This window comes from Chelonoidis abingdonii, chromosome 2 (genome assembly GCF_003597395.2).
Source record: "Chelonoidis abingdonii isolate Lonesome George chromosome 2, CheloAbing_2.0, whole genome shotgun sequence".
In the NCBI taxonomy this organism is placed as follows: domain Eukaryota; kingdom Metazoa; phylum Chordata; order Testudines; family Testudinidae; genus Chelonoidis; species Chelonoidis abingdonii.
This window is the reverse complement of record NC_133770.1, coordinates 99,164,826-99,187,531: the sequence shown is the minus strand read 5'-3', so window position 1 is coordinate 99,187,531 and position 22,706 is coordinate 99,164,826. Positions and strand designations below refer to the sequence as shown.

General features: G+C 40.8%; 1 protein-coding gene across 2 annotated transcripts in view; it reads left to right on the top strand.

Annotated features, from left to right (window-relative positions):
* GLI3 (GLI family zinc finger 3) overlaps positions 1–16,220 on the top strand; it is a 275,904-nt gene extending 259,684 nt beyond the window's left edge. For both annotated transcript variants that reach the window (XM_032793449.2, XM_032793448.2), the window contains exons 14-15: positions 8,752–9,079; positions 10,326–16,220. In XM_032793449.2, coding sequence (XP_032649340.1) covers positions 8,752–9,079; positions 10,326–12,616 — 2,619 coding nt within the window. In that variant the 3' untranslated portion in view covers positions 12,617–16,220. The remainder of the gene's footprint in view (positions 1–8,751; positions 9,080–10,325) is intronic.
* Positions 16,221–22,706: the final 6,486 nt, after the last annotated feature.

Below are 22,706 nucleotides of genomic sequence, written 5' to 3'. Positions count from 1 at the left end.
TATTTGGTATTTTTACATTTTAAAATATAGGGAAGTAGCACACACTCTGTAAATATGGCAAGTGATAAATAGCAGACTTTAAAGAGATTATGCTATCAAGTTTCTAACTTTTTCCCCATATCTAAGCATAGTGATTCCCTTATCCAATCTGCAAGTCTGGTTGTGATTAAACTGAACGAGTACTTTCTCCTTGTAAAGAGAGGGACTGAAACATTTTGGTGGCCTGATTACTTCCTGTTTGAAGTTATTTGGAGCTTTTTCCATTACTTCAGTGAGAAACTGGAATCAGACCCTTGCGAGAGACAGATTTGACAGAGAAACAGCTGTGAACAGCAGGGAATCTGAATCTGAATTTGTGCCTTTCCCCTTCAGAATCTCTAGATGTGATCCATTCTAGGAAACACACTACTACACTTGTTTTAATGTTTATGTCTAATCTTTCAGTTTCCAGTCTGATATTATCTGATTATCAGCTCCAGTGGGTCTTGCATCCCAAAAGTTTGTTTAGCCCAATAATAATTTTCAAAGGTAAAATGTATTTTGTGTGACTGTCTTATCTCTTACCTGTGAATGTCACTTTGGCCGGGAAATCCGTCTGATAAGAGGCTAGTCAACTATCTCAAAATGGGCATTGGGAGCATGACAGACAAAAAGTAAATTTACTGGCGATGCAGGAAGAGAACTACTGTGTACTATGTTTGCAACACAGTAGAACTCATCATGTGACTCATTCATTCATTTTTGTATGACAGAATGAATCTAATTTGCTATAGATGGGAGCTGCGGTGTGAATTTTTCCCTAGCACATGTAGATGTACCCACATTTAGCTCCTCTTGAGCTAGCTTGCTCAAAAATACAGCTGAAGCTTGGGAGAGAATGGGCAGTGCATGGGTTAGCCTGTCTCAGTACATAGCCAGAGGGCCCAGACAGATACATACATTTGGGCAGCTAGCCTGTACTACTCCATACACTATGAATTTTTCACCATGTTAGCTCAAGCAGAAAGCTCAGCACTGGTATGTCTAGTCTTAAGCTGGAATCCACCCCACCAGCTCCAAGTGAGGTAGCCTAGTGAGCAATATTACAGGACGCATAGCTCATTCTGCTATGTAACGTAATAGTTTAGCATCCACCTGCACAGTGAAGAACATGGTAAAGTAATCTATTGCGGGCATGTGCTTAGCTATAAAATGTAACGTCTGTAATGTAACGTGTGCATACTACTAACATGACAAGCAAAACCTTTCAGTTGCTATTACATAACTAAATATAATTTGATGACGGGCCATGGGTTTGGTATGAGAAGACTCTGAAAATCCTAGCTCTGAGACTGCGTCGAAGGAGCATGAAAAAGCATTTGTGAGGGACTTACTTAGAACTTGTGCAGATTCAATTAAAAGAAGAAAAGCTCTTATTTCTAATAGTTCTTATACTTATATAGAAGAGGTAAATACTATTACTCTAACAAATGGGGGAAGGCACAGAGTAAGCTGATCTTGTCCATGATGACTCAGCCTGTATGGAGTGAATTATAAAAAAAAAAAAATCCCTTTCTCCTGCTTCCCTTCCCAGCTGTGAGTAGTTTAAAACTACAAAGAAAATGGATTCATTTATCCAGGCCTTTTGAAAAACTTTCTGAGTATTAGAACTCATTAGATAACTTTAGTGTCCCTACTATTTGGATAGAAAGCACCCTAATACAGATATACCATGGTTGGGGGAGGAATCCAGTCATTCTGGACAGTCTTTCAATCCTTTTGAAGTGAGTGGCGGTAGATTAAGTCTCATCTCTCCACAAATGCAATCGGGAGGGCTGCTGCTATAAATTAAGTGGCTTTGCTTATTCTGACTCACCTGCCAGTGCTGCTTCCTGCCTCTTATCACCTATAGTGGAGAACCCAAATATTCTAGATAGTGGCCTTCCCCTTACTGTGGATCCCAGATTTTTTTGCAAGCTTGCATAAACCATCATTCAGTGCTGGACACCAGTCTGAGATTCATGGATATTGCCTTAACCCATGTGTAATTGGGAAAAGTTGCTAATAGGGTGAGCTAACTTCATGAGAGCTTTGGACATCTGACAGAGAAAAGGATCATGACATTGTTTACTACGTTGCGAAGGTTTCAGAAATTAGTAATACAGCAGTGACTAAGTTGATAACACAGCCATTTTCAGGAGTTCACTTTGATATTGATAATTTTTTTCTAACTCACTAAATATGCTTTTGTCAAAATTATAGAGTTTCTGGGATTAAAGCAAGTCTAAAAATAAGAAAACTATTGCTGATATTGATAAGATCAGGTGTGTGATTTTCTATTTTGACAGTGTTTCTATAATTGCCAAAACCCTAGAGTAGATGCAGTTATAGCATTCATAAAAAGTGCTTTTGCTGATGTAACCTTATTTTGCTGCGGAACTTGGCAAAGCAATATCCAGAAAAAGCATTTGTGTTTAGCTGTGTCTACACTACAGGAGTATTGATATAGCTCTCCTGATAAAACTCTTTCTAAAGTAGAATTCTGGCCCACATATGTTATTTAAGAAATTCCAAGATTCTCCATAAAGGAAACACTACTGTATGCAGCATTTGTTTACACATGAGTTGCTGAAAAAAAAAATGTCAGATAATCAAACTGAAATAATTAACTTCCTGGGTTACATTAAGCTATAAGAAGTAAGAGAGAACCTTTAACACAACTTGGATAAAACCAGGCTGACCAGGAAGGCACGTCACGGGTCTGTATGATGATGTAGGCTTGCAGTTATATTTTGTGCCATACGGGAGGTGGATGCCTTGTAGTTCATCACTTGCAGCACCCCGTCTCTACCAGCCAACATTGCCAGTAGACAGATAGCGTGACATTGAAAAAAGGCGCGATGCAATGTTTTTCCTTTTCTTTGTGGAGGGGGGGGAAGGAGTGTAAATTGACGACAATAGTGACCCTGAAACACCTGGCGCCTAATGTTTTTTACTTCAGGCATTGGGAGCTCAGCACTCAGAATGGCATACTCCTTTCTCAGATATCGGTGCGGGAGGCTGTGGTGAGTAGCGTGGTTCTCAGTACCCTCTCCCTCCCCCCTTTGAGGTTCCATTTCATTCTTTCTGGCTTCTAGTCTGTACGCTTTGTCCAATCACAGCCACTGTGTTGTGGATTCTCATGTGTATTCATAGACCTTGTGAGACTTTTTTTCAAAATGCTTTCGGCATTTGTCTTCTGTAAATTGTGCGAAGCTCTGATTACGATTTGTCTCCTCCATACTTCAGTGATGCAGTGTATCTTCCTACGCTCCATGCTGGAGCTCTTTTTGTATTTGGGGACTGCATCGCCAGCCTGCTGATCAGAGCTTCGCTGCTGCAAGGAAATAAATTCAAAAAAAGTTCACGGGGCTTTTCCTGTCTACCTGGCCACTGGCATTCCAAGTTCCAGTGCGCTTTCCAGATTGGTCACAATGGTGCTCTGTGAGATACCACCCGGATGCCAATACTATCGATTTGCGGCCACACTAACCCTAATCCGATATGGCAATACCAATTTCAGTGCTACTCCTCTCATCAGGGAGGAGTGCAGAAACCGGTTTAAAGAGCCCTTTATATCGATATAAAGGGCCTCGTTGTGTGGACAGGTGCAGGGTTAAATTGGTTTAACGCTGCTAAATTTGGTTTAAATGCGTAGTGTAGACCAGGCCTCTATCACAGGGGGTTGCAGGATCACTGCTTTAATTAATGTTTGTTCAATGCTTTGTAGGTTTAAAGTGGCCTATAATGAATGCTAAGCATCATCGTTATTATGAATATACTTGTAAGTCTGTATGTGTGAAGAAAAAAGTTAACAGTCTACACTACTTGCCAGATCGGCAGACAGCGATCGATCCAGCGGGGATCAATTTATCATGTCTAATCTAGACATGATAAATCGACCCCGATCGCTCTCCCATCGACTCCTGTACTCCAGCTCGGCGAGAGGCTCAGGCAGAGTTAATGGGGGAGCGGCAGCAGTCGACTCGCTGCGGTGAAGACACCACGGTAAGTCGATGTAAGTACATCAACTTCAGCTACGTTATTCACGTAGCTGAAGTTGTGTAACTTAGATCGATCCCCCCCCAGTGCAGACCAGGCCTTAGATATAAAATCATGATTCCTGCTATATAGTACTGTTGTCTTATTAACTGATACTCTACAGAATTCACTATAAAAGCCAATTGCCTATAGATGCAATATTATGGGCATACTTAAAATGTCTCCATAGTTAAGGTTCCACCAGGATTTTCCTTTAATGGAACTTTTGGAATATTATGTGATTTTTAACTTTCCTTCCCTTTACGTGTGTAAACTAATCATGGGGAATTATTTTCTTGGCTTATGGGAGGAGGGGTGAATCAATAATAAATGCTAACATTTATTTCCCAGACATTCATTGCGATCTGCACAGACTGACTTTTGCCCAAAAAAATCAAGGAGCTCCACATGGATGCAGCAGTTTGCTTGTGTAGATTACAATGCAGGATCAAGGTCTTACTGTTAGGACTTGTCTACATGAACAATTAGACTGTGGCAAGCTGGGGTGTGACACTTCCCTTCACTAGTCTGATGTGGACTAGCTGTCCATGAGCACTCTGCTGGGTGCGCACTGACAGTTCATTAATATGCTTTGAGATAGTCCCATTTCAAAGAGGATTGAATCAAAGTGCTCTAACAAACTGCTAGCGCATATCATTGAGGTGCACGAGGGCAGTTAGAGGCAGCAGGCTAGTGTAGGCTAGATTCATCCCCACAGCTTTCCAGGGTCTAATTGTTCATGGATCTAGTTTTCAAACCAGACCTCCTTATTGGGAGAACAGCATGATCCCATAGTTACCTGCCTCCGCTATTTTGTGTCCATGGTTTATTCCTGTTTTCCCCTCGCAATGCATTATCTATTGATGAAAAGCACTGTTTAAGAGCGAGATGTTTATTATTAATGATTATTATTATTGTTGTTCACTACAATCAGAAAATGGGATCAGCCAAAATGGAGGTGTGGTTTGACAGATGTAAGCCCTCCAAATTCAGGAGCTATTAAATATTGGTACACATTTTTCAAACAAAAAAATGGTTTCATTGAAAATTGCCGTTTTTGCAAACTGAAAATTTTCACAGATTTTTTTTTTCATTTTTAACTTTTTAACTAAATTGAAAAAAATGGGAAATTTAGCTTTTGTCTGGTTTTTAGTTTTATTGCTTATCTGTTTCCCCTGCCACCTTCCAACAGCAAAATAGAAAAAAAGAAAAAGTGGGTGGAAATGGGGAAACAAGATCAAAAGAGTGTGGAAGAAAATAAAAAAAAAATGAAAATAAAAATTTCAATAAAATTTATTGTGAAAAAATTCAAATAAAGGAAAAGGTGTGTGTGTGGGAAGGGAGAGGACTGGGTTTTTTAAACCAGTGGAACAAGAATAACTTCGTAATTTTGAATTAATATTTGTTAGATGTTTTGCGTTTTTTACTAGATCTATTAAATAATGAAATATTTTCTCTAAGTAACTATCTCTAGTGCACCCTTCTCTCAAAGGGAGATAGAACTAGATAAAAAGATAACTCATTCTCTGCCATATCTGGATTTACAATATCTTCATGCCCATCCATTGGGGAATAAAAAGCCAGATCCTTCAGTCTCTACTCAGATAATCCTAACTCTGCTTAGTAGCTTCCATACCTATCAAGATAAGAGTTACTCCATGACTAAATTTACCACTTCAAACCCAAATTAAGTAATAATTTTCAGTTAATAATACTCAGAGGGTCCAGCATAACTCTCATTGTAGTCAAAAGGCAGTCATCTGTTGATGTTAGTAGATATTATATTAGGATCTGCGGGCCCAAGCTATTCCTGCCGCTCTTGCTTAGGTGAGTAGTCCGTTGCTGTTAAATGAAACTAGTTGAGTAAGAGGCAATAACGTGAGTAAAGCTTTGCAGGATTGGACCTTAAAACAAGTTAGTTTTTTATGAACAGTATTGAATATTTCCCACTGCAAATCAGGTCTACAAATAGGTGATTAAAATGTAATTTAGTTGTCCTTCTTTTCTTGGTTTGTATTATGAGTTAAGACATGTCCCTTGTTTTTCTACTAATCCAATGTTTCTTCTGTCTAATGCTCTTAAATGTCTTATTCTAACTTCCTAAGGACAGTGGGTAATAAGGTGAGGGGATTTAAATTTCTCTGAATGATTTTCATTGCAACATTTTTTCTTATTTTTAGTCTTTTGCTTCTTGTCAAATCATTCTTTTATTTAGTAAGAAGCATTCCATCAGACACATTCCCAAATATGTGTAATGAACATTTTGAAAAACACTTGGCATGTGAAATAGCTAGATTATGCTGGTGAAATAGTTTCAGATCTATTTGTTTGTATATATCATATTTATGTATATACATATCTATAGAGATGCATTCCCATGATCATTTTCTCCACTTCTGACTCTTTTTGACCAATTTTTGTGCCTACAAGAACAGTCTTCTGATCATTAGCATTCTTTATTTAACTCTTGTACAATGGGTGCAAGCTCACTGCTCCCAGATAACATTTATTCTTTAGTGCCCTCACCAAATCTGCCATGACCAAGATTTGAAAGTGTACCACATTCTGTGTGGACTTATAAATTACAAGCATTATCATTGACATTAGAAATCATTAAAATTATTATTACACTCAAGTATTCATCATAGTCACACTAAGCCACCACTCCGGCACAGGCTTGTATCTTTATTCACTTTGTTGTTAGAATTCAAAGACATTACTGATAACTACAAAATTCTAGTTAGCCGCCCTAGACAAGAGTTTGCACGGAGATCACATGGTGACTGAAAATGCAAAAGCCTAAAAGTAAAATAATAAAATAGATACGTGTTTATGAAACTGTTCTTGGAAGCAAAATGATTTTGCATGTCATACAGATCTCTGGTTATAATAGCTAACTGGTGCATCCTAGAATGAAGTATCAGAGGGGTAGCCGTGTTAGTCTGGATCTGTGAAAACCAACAGAGAGTCCTGTGGCACTTTTAAGACTAACAGATGTATTGGGGCATAAGCTTTCGTGGGTGAATACCCACTTCGTCAGATGCATGAATGAAGAATGAAGTATTACTCCTAAAGAACCCCCCCCCGCTTGCTCTCTCCTTGTTCCCTCCCTCCCCCACACTCCAATAATTTTCTCATTCTTGTAGGGAAGACGCTCCTGAGTACTTCAAAGACCCTGTATTTTACAGCCGCAAGAATACCACTCCAATAAAATAAATATTTCGGAGCACTGGTCTTATCTGTTCGTTTGACAGAGAAAATGGAGTTGTGGCAGGTCAATGCCCGTTGTAGAATATCACCTTGGGCTGTGATCATGTCACAAGTCTGGGAGATCTCCAAGAAAGTGAAAATTTTGTCAGTGTATGGCTATCTTCCCAGTGAGGATACATCTATACTGGATCTGAAGGTATAATTTCCAGCCCCGGTTGACGTAGTTGTGCTAGCTCTTATCAAGTTAGCATGCTAAAAATAGCAGTGTGGTAGCTGCAACAGGCTAGGTGCCCCAAGTGCAATTCCACCTGAAAGATGTGTGCGCACTTGAGACAGTTAGCCTGTCCTTGTACACTCACTCCTCGGACATCGCTTCTATTTTTAGCATGCTGCCTCGATCAGAACTAGCACAGGTTTATCTACTGGAGCTGGAAATTACACATCCAGCTCCAGCCAGACATAGTACTGAGAAGGTTTTACACTTGAGTGTGCTGCTGGAGTCTTCTGTTTTGTTCTTTTCATTAATGCAAAGAGAACTTGTAATCAGCAAATATATTGTTTTATTCTAACTTTATGTCCATCCAACCCCATTGAAACCAGAGTCTGCTCCCAGCTGAAGCGTGCAGAACTCTGTCTGAATTCAGAGTCCTGCACTGCAGTGTGACAGATGACTTGACTTTAGAACAACAGCACCTATTTTACTCATATAGGACATAAAGCTGAAGTCCTTACTACCTGTGTCCGGTCAGAAATCATGGTCCAAGGGTGCTGAGATTAAGCTGATATTAAGTTATAGTATTTTTACATTGAAATGTTTTCATTTCTCGTTAATATATGCCTAAGTTTAAACCCTCAAATGCTTGGAACAGTGCATCTGTCCTTCTTGAATATTATCAAATACTTCAAATTCTTTGCCTGTATACTTTTTTTTAAAAAGTCCAGTGTTGTTGGGTGATGGTTGTTTTTTGCAAGCCTAGCACTATAAGTTAGCCTGGATGTCTTGCTCAAATTCCAATTTGGGTAATTACTTTCAAATTATCTAAATTTGGTCTTGGTCCATGACTGAGGGCTCCTAGGCAACACAATAATACAAGTAACAGTAATAATAAAATGTATCCTGTAATTGGATACAGGATATATATGAAACCTGTAAAGTGATTTAATTGATCTGGGATCTTTTCAGATGAATAGCGTAATATAGATGTAATGTACTCTCTGTTAGTAAGATGCTGAGATGAATTTTAACACTATGGGAGGAGGTGTTCTCAATAGTTTTCAGTGTGGTTAAAAGTCAAGTAGTCGTGTACCAGAAAGCCTTTAATCAAAGATCATTGTCATCTGTTTAAACTTAGCTTTTTGGTTCATTTATTTTTCTTTGACTCAATATGGAATAATATCTGTTCAAGAAGTACATTGAAATCAATTCATTAGCATTCTTTTCCTAATCCTAATTATCATTCATTTCTTATTTCACTCCAACAGACATCTCAGCCAAGCCCTGGTAGTCAGTCTACATGCAGCAGCGAACAGTCCCCCATCAGCAACTATTCCAACCATGGGATCGAGCTTAATCTGACCAGTGGAGGTAGTGTAGGAGACCTCAGTGTCATTGATGAAACCCCAATCATGGACTCTACCATTTCCACAGCAACCACCGCACTTGGCCTACAGGCCAGGAGGAACATGACAGGGACCAAATGGATGGAGCAAGTCAAATTAGAAAGGTTGAAACAAGTTAATGGAGTGCTTCCAAGACTGAATCCCATTCCACCTTCAAAAGCCCCAACCTTGCCACCTCTCATAGGAAATGGTGAGATATGCATAACTGGATTAATCATACTTTCATTCTTTAAATTCGTCCTCTTAGGGCTTGATGTTTCAGGACTTACACAGACTGTACAACTCATGAAATTCAGTGGGAGTTCTACTTACCTAGGAGCTGTAAGACACCTAAATTTTTCAATATATATAGATATTTCTGTTCAAATTAGAAATTGTGCTATACTGGTAGAAGTTGGTAATCCTATATTTTATATTCCTGGAAGTGAATATTGGTGATCTGATTATCATGCTTGAAATACTTAGATTCCCTGGAACCAAACATTCGATTCACAGCATCATTTTAGCCCTGCATCCTTCCAAGGTAGAGAAATTAAATACCGTGCAGTTTATTATGTGGTATTCTTTCAAGTGAGACCTCGGATCCTATCTGCTTTGCATAGATGTCATGGACTACATTTTTAAATGGGCTTTAACATGGTCTCTATTTGCAAATGCACTGATAGTTGCACGTGGAGATGATAATGCTCGAAAAACACATGTATAGTTTCTTACAAGAATCACATGGAGGCATGCTGAACCCTAAAGAATCCATAGCACTTTCTATATGAGATGGGGTTTGACTTGGTGCCTTTGGGCAGTATTTCTCCTCCCAACACTTTGGGCAACCTACTGTGAATCAGTTGGCTGCTGCTGTCCACCGTAGTAGTGACTGCACATCTGTGGTATTATATGTACATAGTTTGTGAAGTGCATTCAAGAAAAGGAATGACATAAAGGTGACAATAATGCTTATATTGTGTTTATTAAAAGGGGGGACTGGGAAAGATGTTTTGCAATTGTTTTAAATAACATGCAAATATGTTTGAATTCTTTAAAAATTACTCTAATTTCCAATTTGTATATTTTGCCATCTGGACTTAGATTATCACATGAATGCCCATTCAATTAGTTACAAAAATCTAAAAAGGTTTTTTTTAAGAATATGGAAAACCTAGTCAGTGTCAATCAGAGTAGTCAATAAAACTACATCACTGGATGACAACTGAGGGGCTCACATTGAAATGATGTTGGGGGTCACATTGAAATGATGTTCTTGAATCTGTGAGCCCCTGTACAAGAGTGCTATTCAGCCCTACTTCTGATTAGAAAATGGTCTTGACTTCCTAGAATCATATGAGTATTTCCTTGAAATGCCTGTTAGTCGTCTCAGACTCTAAGCATTTTCTACAGTTGGTCCTGATTAATATTCATTTATCTGTGAATTTTACCACCAGGTATCCAGTCAAGCAGCAGCTGCAGTTTAGGAGGATCCATGACTATTCTACCTAACAGAAATGAAATTTCAAGTATGGACATCACAGTGTTAAACATGCTGAATAGGAGGGACAGCAGCACCAGCACAATCAGTTCCGCGTACTTGAGTAGCCGTAGGTCCTCTGGAATTTCACCTTGCTTTTCCAGTCGGAGATCCAGTGATGCTTCCCAAGCTGAGGGAAGGCCTCAGAACATGAGTGTTGCCGACTCCTATGACCCCATCTCGACTGATGCCTCCAGGCGATCCAGTGAAGTGAGTCAGTGTGATGGCTTGCCAAGCCTACTCAGCCTCACCCCAGCCCAGCAATACAGGCTGAAAGCTAAATATGCAGCAGCTACTGGTGGACCCCCACCAACTCCACTGCCTAACATGGAGAGGATGAGCCTCAAAACAAGGATGGCGCTGTTAGGTGATTGCAGGGAGTCTGGAGTGTCTCCTCTGCCTCCAGTAAATGCTCCTCGTAGATGTAGTGATGGCGGGGCAAATAGTTATAACAGGAGGCATTTTCTGCCTCATGATGTGCTGGGAAGTGGGACAAGGAGAGCCAGTGATCCGGTAAGAATGGTCTCCAACAACCTTTCTCTGCCTAGAGTCCAGCGATTCAACAGTCTTAATAGCTTTAACCCTCCTGTTTTGCCTCCATCTATGGAAAAGCGAAACTTTATTCTTCAGAACTATACCCGCTCTGATGGCGGCCTGTTCCGTAACGCCTACTCCCCATGTCCTCCGAGTATCAATGAGAATGTCACCATGGAGGCTGCTACCATGGAAGCGGATGGTGGTCTGAATGATGAGGATCTTCTTCCAGACGATGTGGTTCAGTATTTGAATTCCCAGAACCAGGGCATGTATGACCACTTGCCAAATGATGTCCTGGATAATAACAAAGTGCATCATGGCTCAGCAGTAGGGAAAAATAACTTTCACCAGGCCCCTTCACCAAACAGTCAACAGACCAGCTCTGAAGCAAACAAAAGCGACCTGCCAATCCAGTGGAATGAAGTAAGCTCAGGAAGTTCTGACTTTTCTCCTTCAAAAATGAAATGTGGTCCATGCTCGGCAGTCCAACAAACTCGAGCTTTTGGACTATATAACAATATGATGGTCCAGCAGCAGAGCCTGGAGAGAAATGGTATGGCCCAACAAAATGGCTATCAACATCTTGTGGAAAACAACAGCTCTTACAGTTTACATCAGAACATGATTATCAGCAACACCACCACCAGTAACTCTTTCAACATGCAGGCAAATAAGGCACAGCCATATAGTGAAAGCATCACCAGACAACCAACGATTTCTGGGGAAATGGACAGTTCCTGTGGCTTAGTGATTCAAGGGGAGAAGTTGAGGAACAACAACATGCTAACAAACAAGAGTCAGCAAAATTTTGGCCATCCCATGGTGCCAGGTGAGCAATCTGTCAGTATGGCTAATGGGATGCAGAGTAGAAATACGATAGAACAGGAATACCTGCAAAATCAGCCAATAGGGGAAGGCATTCATTATCAGGGAGTCAGTCAAACCAATCAAATGATGTTAGGGCAGGTTAGTCCTACCTCACAAATGAGCCTTTGTCAAGGGCCACAGAATTGTCCACCAATGTCTCACAACATTGGAAACCAGCAATCAGGTTTGGTGGTGACAAAGAATTACCAGCCATGTGTCAACTATGTAGGCAACAGACGGCAAAACATGCTGAGAAACAACCTGGCACAACAGCAAGGATTTATAAGTGATGCAAACCAGACATACAGGGTAAATGGCATTAAGATGGAGATGCAAGGTCAACCACAACAGTTCTGCTCTAATATGCAGAATTACTCTGGTCAGTTATATGACCAATCCATGGGCTTTACTCAGCAAGCTATGAAAACAGGTTCTTTCTCTATTTCGGAAGCTAACTGCCTGCTGCAGGGGACTGGTATTCCAAATTCGTCTGAGCTTCTTTCCCCAGGGGCTAACCAGGTGACAAGCACAGTTGACAGCATTGACAGCAACAGCCTAGAAGGTGTGCAGATTGATTTTGATGCTATCATAGATGATGGGGACCATGCCAGCTTAATTTCAGGAGCTCTGAGTCCGAGTATCATTCAGAATCTCTCACACAATTCTTCACGCCTCACCACTCCCCGAGCGTCTCTTACATTCCCAGCGATGCCTGTGAGCACAACAAACATGGCTATTGGGGACATGAGTTCTTTGTTGACCTCACTTGCAGAAGAAAGCAAGTTTCTTGCTGTTATGCAATAGACATGGGGAAAAAAACTTAGGAGATAACCGATAAAAAGTGACTCATTTTTTAGTTGTGTATGTATTTTAGCAATCTCATCTCACCTAAATGGGATGTGTTTCAAGTATATTCCTTTTATGGAATAAGGACTCCGAAAACCCTAAAGTGTTCTAGGGAGAAACTGTCTTCCGTTTCCGTTTTGAATCAGTATTGTTAGGCCCACTCCTCTCTCTCTTTTTTTTTTAATGTCTGTATACATTTTTTTATTGTAAACCAATGTAAACGTGTGAGATGCATGTTTTGTTTTGTTTTTTAAAGGAAGGTCTAATGAAATGACTTTGCAATTTTCTTTTACTCAGAAGAAACACAGTCTTGTATGGGTGTTGCCAATGTTTTTATTTATGTAGGCACAAAACAACCAGGCATGATATACAGAGGAGATACAGTGAATAAAGAGAGCTTCTGTGAACACGTTGCTGTGAGGTGGACAGCCAATCTACGAACATATGTACTCATACTGCTCCTTGATCATGTACCCATAATTGTGTGGCAAAAGATATCTGGGGCTTGTGCAAAAAGAAATGCAAAAGCATCAAACTTTTTTGTCCCAAACAAGTCTGCGTGTATGTACACACGCCCACATACACAGACCTCGCATTTCAACTGTTGAGCCGAAACTGTACTGTTTCTATGACAACCCCCTTTTGGAGGGTTTAAAAATCCCTTTGTGAACACAATTCACATATTTAGCAGAATTTGGTCTACATTTTTTTTCAGACGTTATTCGACGAGAAGAGAAAAAAAATGGGTCTGGTGCTTTGGGTATTTTTTATACTCTTCATCAAATACAGCATTAATTTTTGTAATAAAATGGTATACATAGTTAGCACCTCATTCTGCACTATTGAAACTAGTGGAAGTTTTGCCATTTGCTTTAGTGAGTACAGAAACAGGCTCTAAGGTCCAGATACTCAAAGGTATTCGGGTGCCTAACTCCATTGATTTTTAATGAGAGTTAGGTGCCTAAATGCCTTTGAGGCTCTGGGCCTAAGACCATAAGGTAGCCCAATGTCATTTTAATTCAGTTGGAGGTTTTCAAATCAGCTACTCTCTGTCTGCAGAACAATTCCTTTTTCATAGAGTTATTTAGTATAAATCTTCACTATTCATTTGCAGCAGAGTACATATTTGTATTAAATATGTAAACTCCTATTGAAATACTACACAGTAAGAACTTGAAAAGAATCATGAATCTATGAAAAAAGGATCTTTACAGTTGCATTGACCCAATGGACCTTATTGGTTCTCGGCAATCACAATGTGTTTAATACATTCCTAAGGCACTTTTTTTTTTCCTTTTAACATTTTAAAATCTAAACTTCTGATTTACAGAATAAGCAAAGAGAGTGTCAATAAAGAAATTATATCCTTGTAAGGAGTCTTAGCTAAATCTAAAAATGCAAGAGAAGTCCTTGGCACCAGCTTCCTTCTCATTTTGATTCCATTCACTGGCTCAAGTTCTGCTTTGTCACCCTAGCACAAATCCGAACTAACACTGTTGATTTCAGTGGAGTTATGCCAGGTTTACACTGAGGTAATTGAGTACAGAATTTGGCCCATTGTGTTGCTGGGTATCACAGCACATTTTGTAATTAAGGCCTATTCCTGCTTCCCCCTAGCACAGGCAAAGCTCTCATAGATGCAGGAGTGAGTCCTGAACTCTTGAGGCTAAAATTAACCCCTGTACAGAAGACCTACACAAGGTCTATCCCCTATATAAGTCTCGCTGAAGCCCTATTTTGAATGCTTACAGGGATCTTAAATGAGGCCTAACGTTTATGCCGCTCCCATTGTACATGAGTGAATTTCACCCACAAGTAGTAGATTTGTTGAGGAAGCATTTAGTTAAATTTTAGTGAGAACAGGAGCCCACTTTAAAGTCTAGCATAACATTAGGGTGTGAGTTCCACGTACTTATAGCCTGTTTTATTGTTACTCAGCTGCATTCAAAGTAAAATAAAACCCAGCTGACTTAGATCTCTTGTGAATATGTGAGAACAGAAGCTCTGTCAGTCTAGTATAATGGGCCGCTCCACTAAGGTCCATAAAAGTCCAAAGCGGAATTTCTAAATCAGTATGCAACATAACAGGGAGCCAGTGTTGGAATAGTGTATACGCTCATTACAATGTGTGGTACTATGTTCTAAGTAACTTACATTTGAGATGTTTTGCAAGGGAAAGCCAGAGAACAAGAAATTTAAATACTTCAGAAAGAATAAGGATGCAGTAGCCCTACATCTTTCCTGGCTCAGATCCTACCTTCCTTGTCTTTCCGCACAGCTGTAACAAGCATTACAGAGCCGGCACTGAGCATAAGCAAACTGAGAAATTTCTTAGGGCCATGAACAGTTCGTGAGGAGAGGCCCTATATTCATTTTTTATCATAAGAATGTGCCTGTTTTACTGTTGTGGGGAGGGACCCCAAAATATTCCTGCTTGGGGGTTAAAACTGGCTCTGCCGTCCATGGTACTGTTCATTGGCTCTTCCTTCCTCTGCCATGTCCTTCTCCCTCTGTTCCATGCTGGTTTCCTTTCAAACCATATTTCCTGCAATCCCTACGCAAACCATTCCCCCTGTTGCTTCCCTGCCATTGGTGGGAATCAGTAACAAGGGACTCAGGTTGCACTGGAATTGCAGGCACTATGGCTAGGGAAGAGAGTCAGCAGGTCAAATCGCACAATGTGAGTCAAGACTTGCATCTCCATGGCTGGAGACCATCCCTCATTCTCAGAAGAGTGGCTCTGGAGAGCCCTTAGAAAACCGTCTGTTTCCTAGTATTAAGCAGCTATAAACTGGACAGTTCTTTAAGGGTATCAACAAACTTCTGTGATACTCAGCCACAACAGAATTACACTGCGTACCATTAAATCACAATATTTACTGCTCTGGGTGTCATCTTTTACTTAGGGGCTTAGAAGGTATCATGGTACCATAATTAGAGCCTACCCATCTCCTCGTGTGACACCCCCCACCCCCAGAGCAAGGCCAATCAGCTGAGAAACTAAAATAGTCCACTGGATTAAAAAGAGGATGTTGATCACAAAGCATTCTTGGTAAGGAGGTCCTCCATGCTAGAACGCACTGTCCTCTGGCCCTTTGATGGTCTTCAGGGCACCCTGGGAGGCCTGTCTCCTTTCCCTGGGAAGTGAGGGGTAGCTGTTTAGTGCTGCTGGTCATGCTTTAAATTTACTGGGGAAGGGGTTTCACTTAGAAAGGTTTAGTAAATCATGAATAGCTGTTAAAAACATGTTACAGACATGAATGGTATATGTTATGGAAGCTCATAAGCAGAAGGTATTACAGCTGGTTACAATAATAATGACGCCCCGCTTGTAAATAATGCTTTTCACAGTAGGTCTCAAAGCATTTTACAAATGATGTCAGTTTCATTATCCCCGTTTTACAGAGGGGGAAACTGAGACACAAGGTGCTGAAGTGACTTGGCCAAGGTCATCCAGCAAGCCAGTGTCCAAGGCGGGAAACAGAACCAATGTTTACCAAGTCCAGCGTCCTGTCTAATAGGCCATATTGCCATAGTCATAAGCAACAAACAAGTGACTGATTATAAATGATTAATAGCTATTTTAATAAACTATTTATGGATGGAACCTTAATATAAAGTGTGACTAATGTTGGAGTCAATTGCTTGGGGAAATCTCTCTTGGAGCCAGCCTGTAAAAATTCTTGTTTAATTCTTGCTTTTAACTTTTGGATATGAGATAATCCATTATTAATTAGCACATTTGACAACTAAGTAAAAATGGGTTTCATAGATTTTTTTTCCAGGAGACAGGCCAATTAGATAAGCTAGTCTGATCTCCTGTAAATCACAGGCTATTAATTTTCATCCAGTTACCCTTGGTTGAGCCCAATAACTGTGTTTGCGTTTGGCTAAAGCATAGCTCTCAAAAAGCATTGTTGAGTTGACAACAGCAGGAGATGGAGGAGCCACCATTTCCCTTGGTAGTTTGTTCTACTGGTTAAGCACTCTCCTGTTAAAAAGTTATGCCTAATTGTCACCCTTTGGGTTTGTTATGCCTTTCTCGGCTAGAATAAAGAGCCCTCTAGTATCCAGTAGTTTCTCCCCATGCAGGTACTTACACACTGTATGCTGGTCCTTACATGTCTTCTTTTTGATCAGCGGAATGGATTGAGCTCTTTAAACCTCTCACTGTGAGGCATTTTCTCCAGACCTCAAATAACTATTGTGGCTCTTTTCTGTACTCTTGCCAATTTTTTCAACCTCCTTTTTAAACCGTGGGCACCAGAACGATATACAATATTTTAGTATTGATTGCATTAATGTCAAATACAGAGGGGAAAAAAAGAGCATACCTCTCCGTTCCTATTCCTTTGCTTAAACAGCCAATAATCATATTAGCTCCTTTTGCCACACCAGTTACTATTTCAAGGGAAGTTGGCAGCCAGACTGTGCCCTCCCTCCCCAATTACTGTCGAGTGGTAAATGTGGTTTTTAATGGCAGCCACGGTCCTTAAGAATAGCAACGGAAGCACTGACATGCTAAAAATCCATGTGTGTGTCTTCTCTCCAGCCTGACTTTTAATAGAGCGTTTTGGTCCCTTCAGCTTCCAGCCTTGCTTGTCCTTAAGAGCATTGCTCTCATTCGGATTTCCTTTTGCCAAAATGGAAGACCTGCTTGTGCCCTCCTGTGTGTTCAGTTGCATTCATCAGGTATAGTTGGATGTAGGACAGGTACTTTTGGAGGCAGCAAAGAAGTCCAGAATGGGTTTGATATTAAGCACTGTGGACTTGGCTATCCCAATAGCAGTGTAGAATTTTAACCTCCTTCTAGGCAAACTCCTAAAATGGTACTAGATTTAAGGTTGGCTTTATTTCTTTCATTTTTAAGATGAAATGAGCAGAATAATAGTTAATCTGCCCATGTTACACTATGGCTTGTCCTACTAAACAACAATGTTTCAATGTATGTGCCTTATTTTGTGTTGATCCTGTAAAAGAGAGGGACCAAGAACTATTGCCAAATTTTAGCTATAAGGCTGTGCGTACCATTCAGCTAATAGCACATACCACTGTTAATAGCATCTGAAATGTCTTGTAAACCTCTGGTATCCATGTGTTTATTGTTCTTGAATTGATAGACTGTTCTCTATTAAAAATTTACCGTTGTCAATCCTGCAGATGTGTAAGATAAAAGTGTTCATTTTTCACTTTTTTTTTTAGATTTTTATAAAACTTGTAATCTTTTTTTTTTTAATGTGTAAATACATTTACCTACAGTAGGAATAGTGTTCGGATGTAATAGGCCTTAGTGGTCTTCATTTGATAAACCTACAGTTATGATCTGATGTTTCCCGAGCCTTAGATCGATCTGAAGGGTCTGTAGCACTGTGTACATATAAACTGTACTTCTGCTTTCAGAACCACTTAGCTCTTTTGTTACAAAGAAAAAAATGTTTCTTACCATGTCAATAAAAACAAAACCTTTGTACTGAAGTTCTTAGCTTGCAGCTTTTTAAAAATGACTCTGTGGTGGATGACAGGAAGGGAGTCCTGTTTGTTTACATACTTACCATCTCTCCACTTTCTGTTGATCTTCCAGGTGTAATTTCTAATCATGTATCAGTTGGCAGGTTCTTCTGATGCATATTTCCTTTTATGTTGGAATGATGGGCTGGGTTACTCCAAAGCATACCTTGTGGCTAAAACTTCATCTACATTTTAAAATACTCACACAGGGATAAAATGTAGCATTCCTAATTGCCCTCTCTCACAATACCAAGAAAAGGCTAGTCAATGAAATTGAAAATGCAACAAATTTAAAATAGCTAAAAGAAAATGCTTTTTGTGCAGCGCATCGTAAGTGACCTGTGGAACTCACCACCACAAGACAGTATCAGTAGTAGTCAAGTAAGGATTAGCCATTTAGTAGCTACATTAGAGAGAATAATAAAAATATTAATTTATATAATGATAGTTCTTAGAGGTCTCAGTCAGAACAAAGTGCTATACAAACATATAGGGCTACATTATATTTTTGTTGAGCAGTACTTTATTCCACAAGTAGTCTTATATAAGGGACAAACCAACTACTGACTAAGGAGAAGTGTGGGAATGGAGGTTAGGAAGAGACATCTCCCTTGGGCAGGTTCCATAAATGTCAACTATGTATTTTTTTATTTTTGCACCCTCTTCTGAAGCATCTGGTGCTGACCACTACATGGATCCATCTTGGTCTCGGCTGTTTATTTTTAACCCATATAGACATTGCTGAGTTAATTTCACAAATGGAATAGAAGTTCTCCAGGAGAGTGACCATCTCTTTGTTAGCTGCTTGTAAAGTTGTATAGCACAATGGGGCCCTTGTCTCTTGGCACTACGTCAATACCAATAATAAATAACAACAACAGATGCTAATATCATCGGCTACTAAACATCTTGGGCCTAATTCTCCACTATCATACTAATGAAGACTCCAGAATCATTCTTATGCCTGCTTCCTCTTTAATCCCTCGATTCTTTCATTATTTCGTCACAGTGGAACAGCTTCAACATTGGGCTAGAGAAAGAGAATGATTCTGTAGCCTGGAGATTAGCGAGGATCCAGTCCCTCAGCTTCAATTTTTAACTATCATCTAGGGCTGTCAATTAATCACAGTTAACTCACGCGATTAACTGAAAAAAATTAATCGCGATTTAAAAAAATGAATCGCAGTTTTAATCGCACTGTTAAACAATAGGCTCCCAATTGACATTTATTAAATATTTTTGGACATTTTTTTCTACATTTTCAAATATATTGACCTCAATTACATTGCAAATATTTGTAATAAAAATAAATATAAAGTGAGCACTATATTTTGTATTCTGTGTTGTAATTGAAATCAATATATTTGAAAATGTAGAAAACATCCAAACATATTTAAATAAATGGTATTCTATTATTGTTTACAGCACGGTTATTTTTTTTAAGAACTTGCCAGCCCTACTATTACCCAAAGTAGTGTCACAGCTTCAACAGCCATGACTGATATCTCATTGCCTCATGGGTAAGGCACTCTCACCTGAAAGGTGGAAAATCGCAGTTCAATACCTTCAATCCCTCAGATGGAGGGGGTACTTGAACTGGGGAGTACCCTAACTATTGGGCTGAAAAGTTCTCCTCCTCCTGCTAAAACTGTGTAGGTGTCTAACACCAAGAGAGAATTCACAACTGAAATTCTCAAGTGGAGGGAGGTGCTTCCCTGCAGCCTGGACGTGGGCATCTACCTCCGAGAGAGAGATGGGGCATTCTGCACAACCCTCAGCTCAGCATCTCCCTTTGGCTACCTTGGTGAGGAGCCATATAGCCTGCTGGCTTTTGTGAACCCCACTCATTGTACAGGGAGCTTGAGTGCCTAGTTTAGGTTTGTAAATCTTAGTAACTTTCTAGATGTCCAAAAGTTAGGCAAGGTGGCACTCAGCATCACACCTAAATGTCTTTGAGCATCTAGGCCACTGCCTCTTTCTGGATTTTTTGTGCTAGCCAATCCAAATAAGAGCTCAGGCACCGGCTAGTCCAAAAAGAGAAGCTAACTGTTTTCTACTGTAGTTGATTCCCTCCTCCCACTTTTCCTCCTCCTGTGTTTCATTTGAACTAGTTCAGCAACAGCTGTCAGTGGATATCTGCAGAGCAAAGGGTGTGGAGGAGGAGGAGGCTGATAGTGGTATTTTGATAGGTGTATATGCTGGAGGGACTGCAGCAGCAGGTAGCTATGTGATATGGGTCCCCCAACTTTCAAAAATGGTCCCCAAGGCAGCTGCATTCTGAGGCTGGTAGGTGTAAAAGCTGCACATTAGGCACTACAGCAGCAATGTCAGGCCTGCACCTCATCCTTTTGAATAAACTTTGGGCTGCTGACATTGTTCTCTGGAATTCACTTTGCAAAGGATCCAGGCTACTGGCAGCCAGGGAGAGCGGGTAATAACCATGTTCTAGAAACCCATTTCAAACACTAGCAACCCCGAAGCCAATTAGTGTCTTACATGACATACATTGGCACTACTACTGCGCCCTTCCCTCAGTTAAGTATCTGGCTTTTCTCTAAGCCAGGCATTAAATGGCCAAAGAAAGGACCCCCAGCACGATGACCCCTCCTCTACTCATGTAAATAGGCCCTTTGAAACCAAGGAGACGATTCACAAGAGAAGGGGCTACACACGCGGATAAGTGTTGCAGGCCCAAGATTGGCAATGGCTTTGCTTAGCTGGCAGTGGAGTCCAACGCCACTGCTGAAGTGTGAATCATGAGGTGTTGAAATGAACGGAAGTGGCCAGACTCCTTGGTATCACTTTACTTGCCAGCTGGCTGAGGAAAAGCATTAACATTTGCCAAGCATGGGGAATGGTACCACAAAATAGCTAAGTGAATGGAAAGGAAAGAAGGGAGTTGGCAGGTTTAAATATTAGGAAGTTTGGTGCTTTAAATTCTCGGGGAATGAGAGCGTGTTGTAGTAGCAGAAGTTAGATTTAGCTGGCAAGGAAGCTAACAGCAAGGAGAAAAAGAAATGGTCTTGCCCGGTGTTGTTACTAACTATTGCCAAAATACAGAGTGCTCTGAGCACAGCAGATAAGGAACTCAGTCACGCTCCCTGCCCTGGAGAATGTATATTTCAAGGGCTTGACTGAGCCTTTAGCTGAGAAAGGGCAATGCAAAGCTGCCCTTTCCTGAAAGGAACTGTGACGGTCACAGGTGCCCTCCCCTTGCTCCTGGGTGAGGGACTAATCTTCTACATCCCTGCTTTCAGGGGTGTAGCAGGCTTTCAACTGCACATCCAAGGGCCTCCATTGGATGATACATGGTGAGATGAAACATTAGCGCCGTCCAGTCTCTGGGGGTAGAGTGGATTATCAAGCATTCAGAGACCCAAAGGGACTTAGGCATTGGAAGACCTAACTGCCCCATGGAACCCACAAACTCTGAATTCGGTGCCTAAGAATGGGATCTGCAAAAACTACCAACTGACTACACTAGCCACCCAACAAGGGATGCATGTCCTAAGCCCTGCCCCTTGCAAGGAGTTAGGCTGGAGGGTGTTGCATACCTCTACTTGGGGGAGAGGGTTGGAAACCCCCTCCTGGTAGTGCTCTGTTTCTTTTACGAACAGCAGGAGCACACCCCTACTTCCATACAACATGGCAATGGGAGAAAGGAAGCCGCCCACATAACCTTTCCCCCAGGGGTTAAAGAATTCACCCCTGGACTAGAGGGGACACTGCTGATTGAATTCCCCTTTTTGTTTAACGTGGAGAAGAGATTTGAACTAGACTTTTCCACTTCTCAGGTGAGTGCCCTAACCACCAGCACAGTTACTCTCACATTCCTGCTGACTTCATGCTTATTTAATGCAGAGTGGAACAGCTTCAACAAGAGACAATGGGGGAGCCCCATATCAGGATAGCCCATACTCCAATGGTTAGGGTACTCACCTAAGAAGTGGGGAAACCATATTCAAAGCCCCTTTTCTCAGACATTGGGTAGACTTGAACTGTGGCCTCCCACATCCTGTGTGAATGCCTCAACCATTGGTCAAATGTTATGAGACAAGCTGCCTCCCTCAGCTGTTGGTTGTGGCATTAGGCATGCTCTGAGAGTGTTTCCCTGATAGGGCCACCTGGGCAATTTTTTTCACCAGCCCCACCTGATAATCATAGTGTGTGACAGAACTTCAGATTCCACTATAAGAAGCTCAAGATATGCAGCAAAAGCTCTTGGATATCCTGCAGCCCACAGGACGGAGTCAGGTGGCTCTCCCAGTGAATGTGGATATTATAGAATCAACTCAAGTGACATGGCATACACAAGCATCCTATCCCTAAAAGGGCTGCGAGACATTACTTTGTGCCTGCAAAAGGGGAAGAATGCTCATTCACCCATCCTGACCAGAACTGGAGGGCTATAACAACGAAGTGAGTACTAGATATCATCCACTTTGGCTACACTACTGAGTTTCTTCCACCACCCCCTCTTCCAAAACCCTCTCTCAATCCCTCTTCAGGGATCACTCTCATGAAGAGAGATCCCCTGACA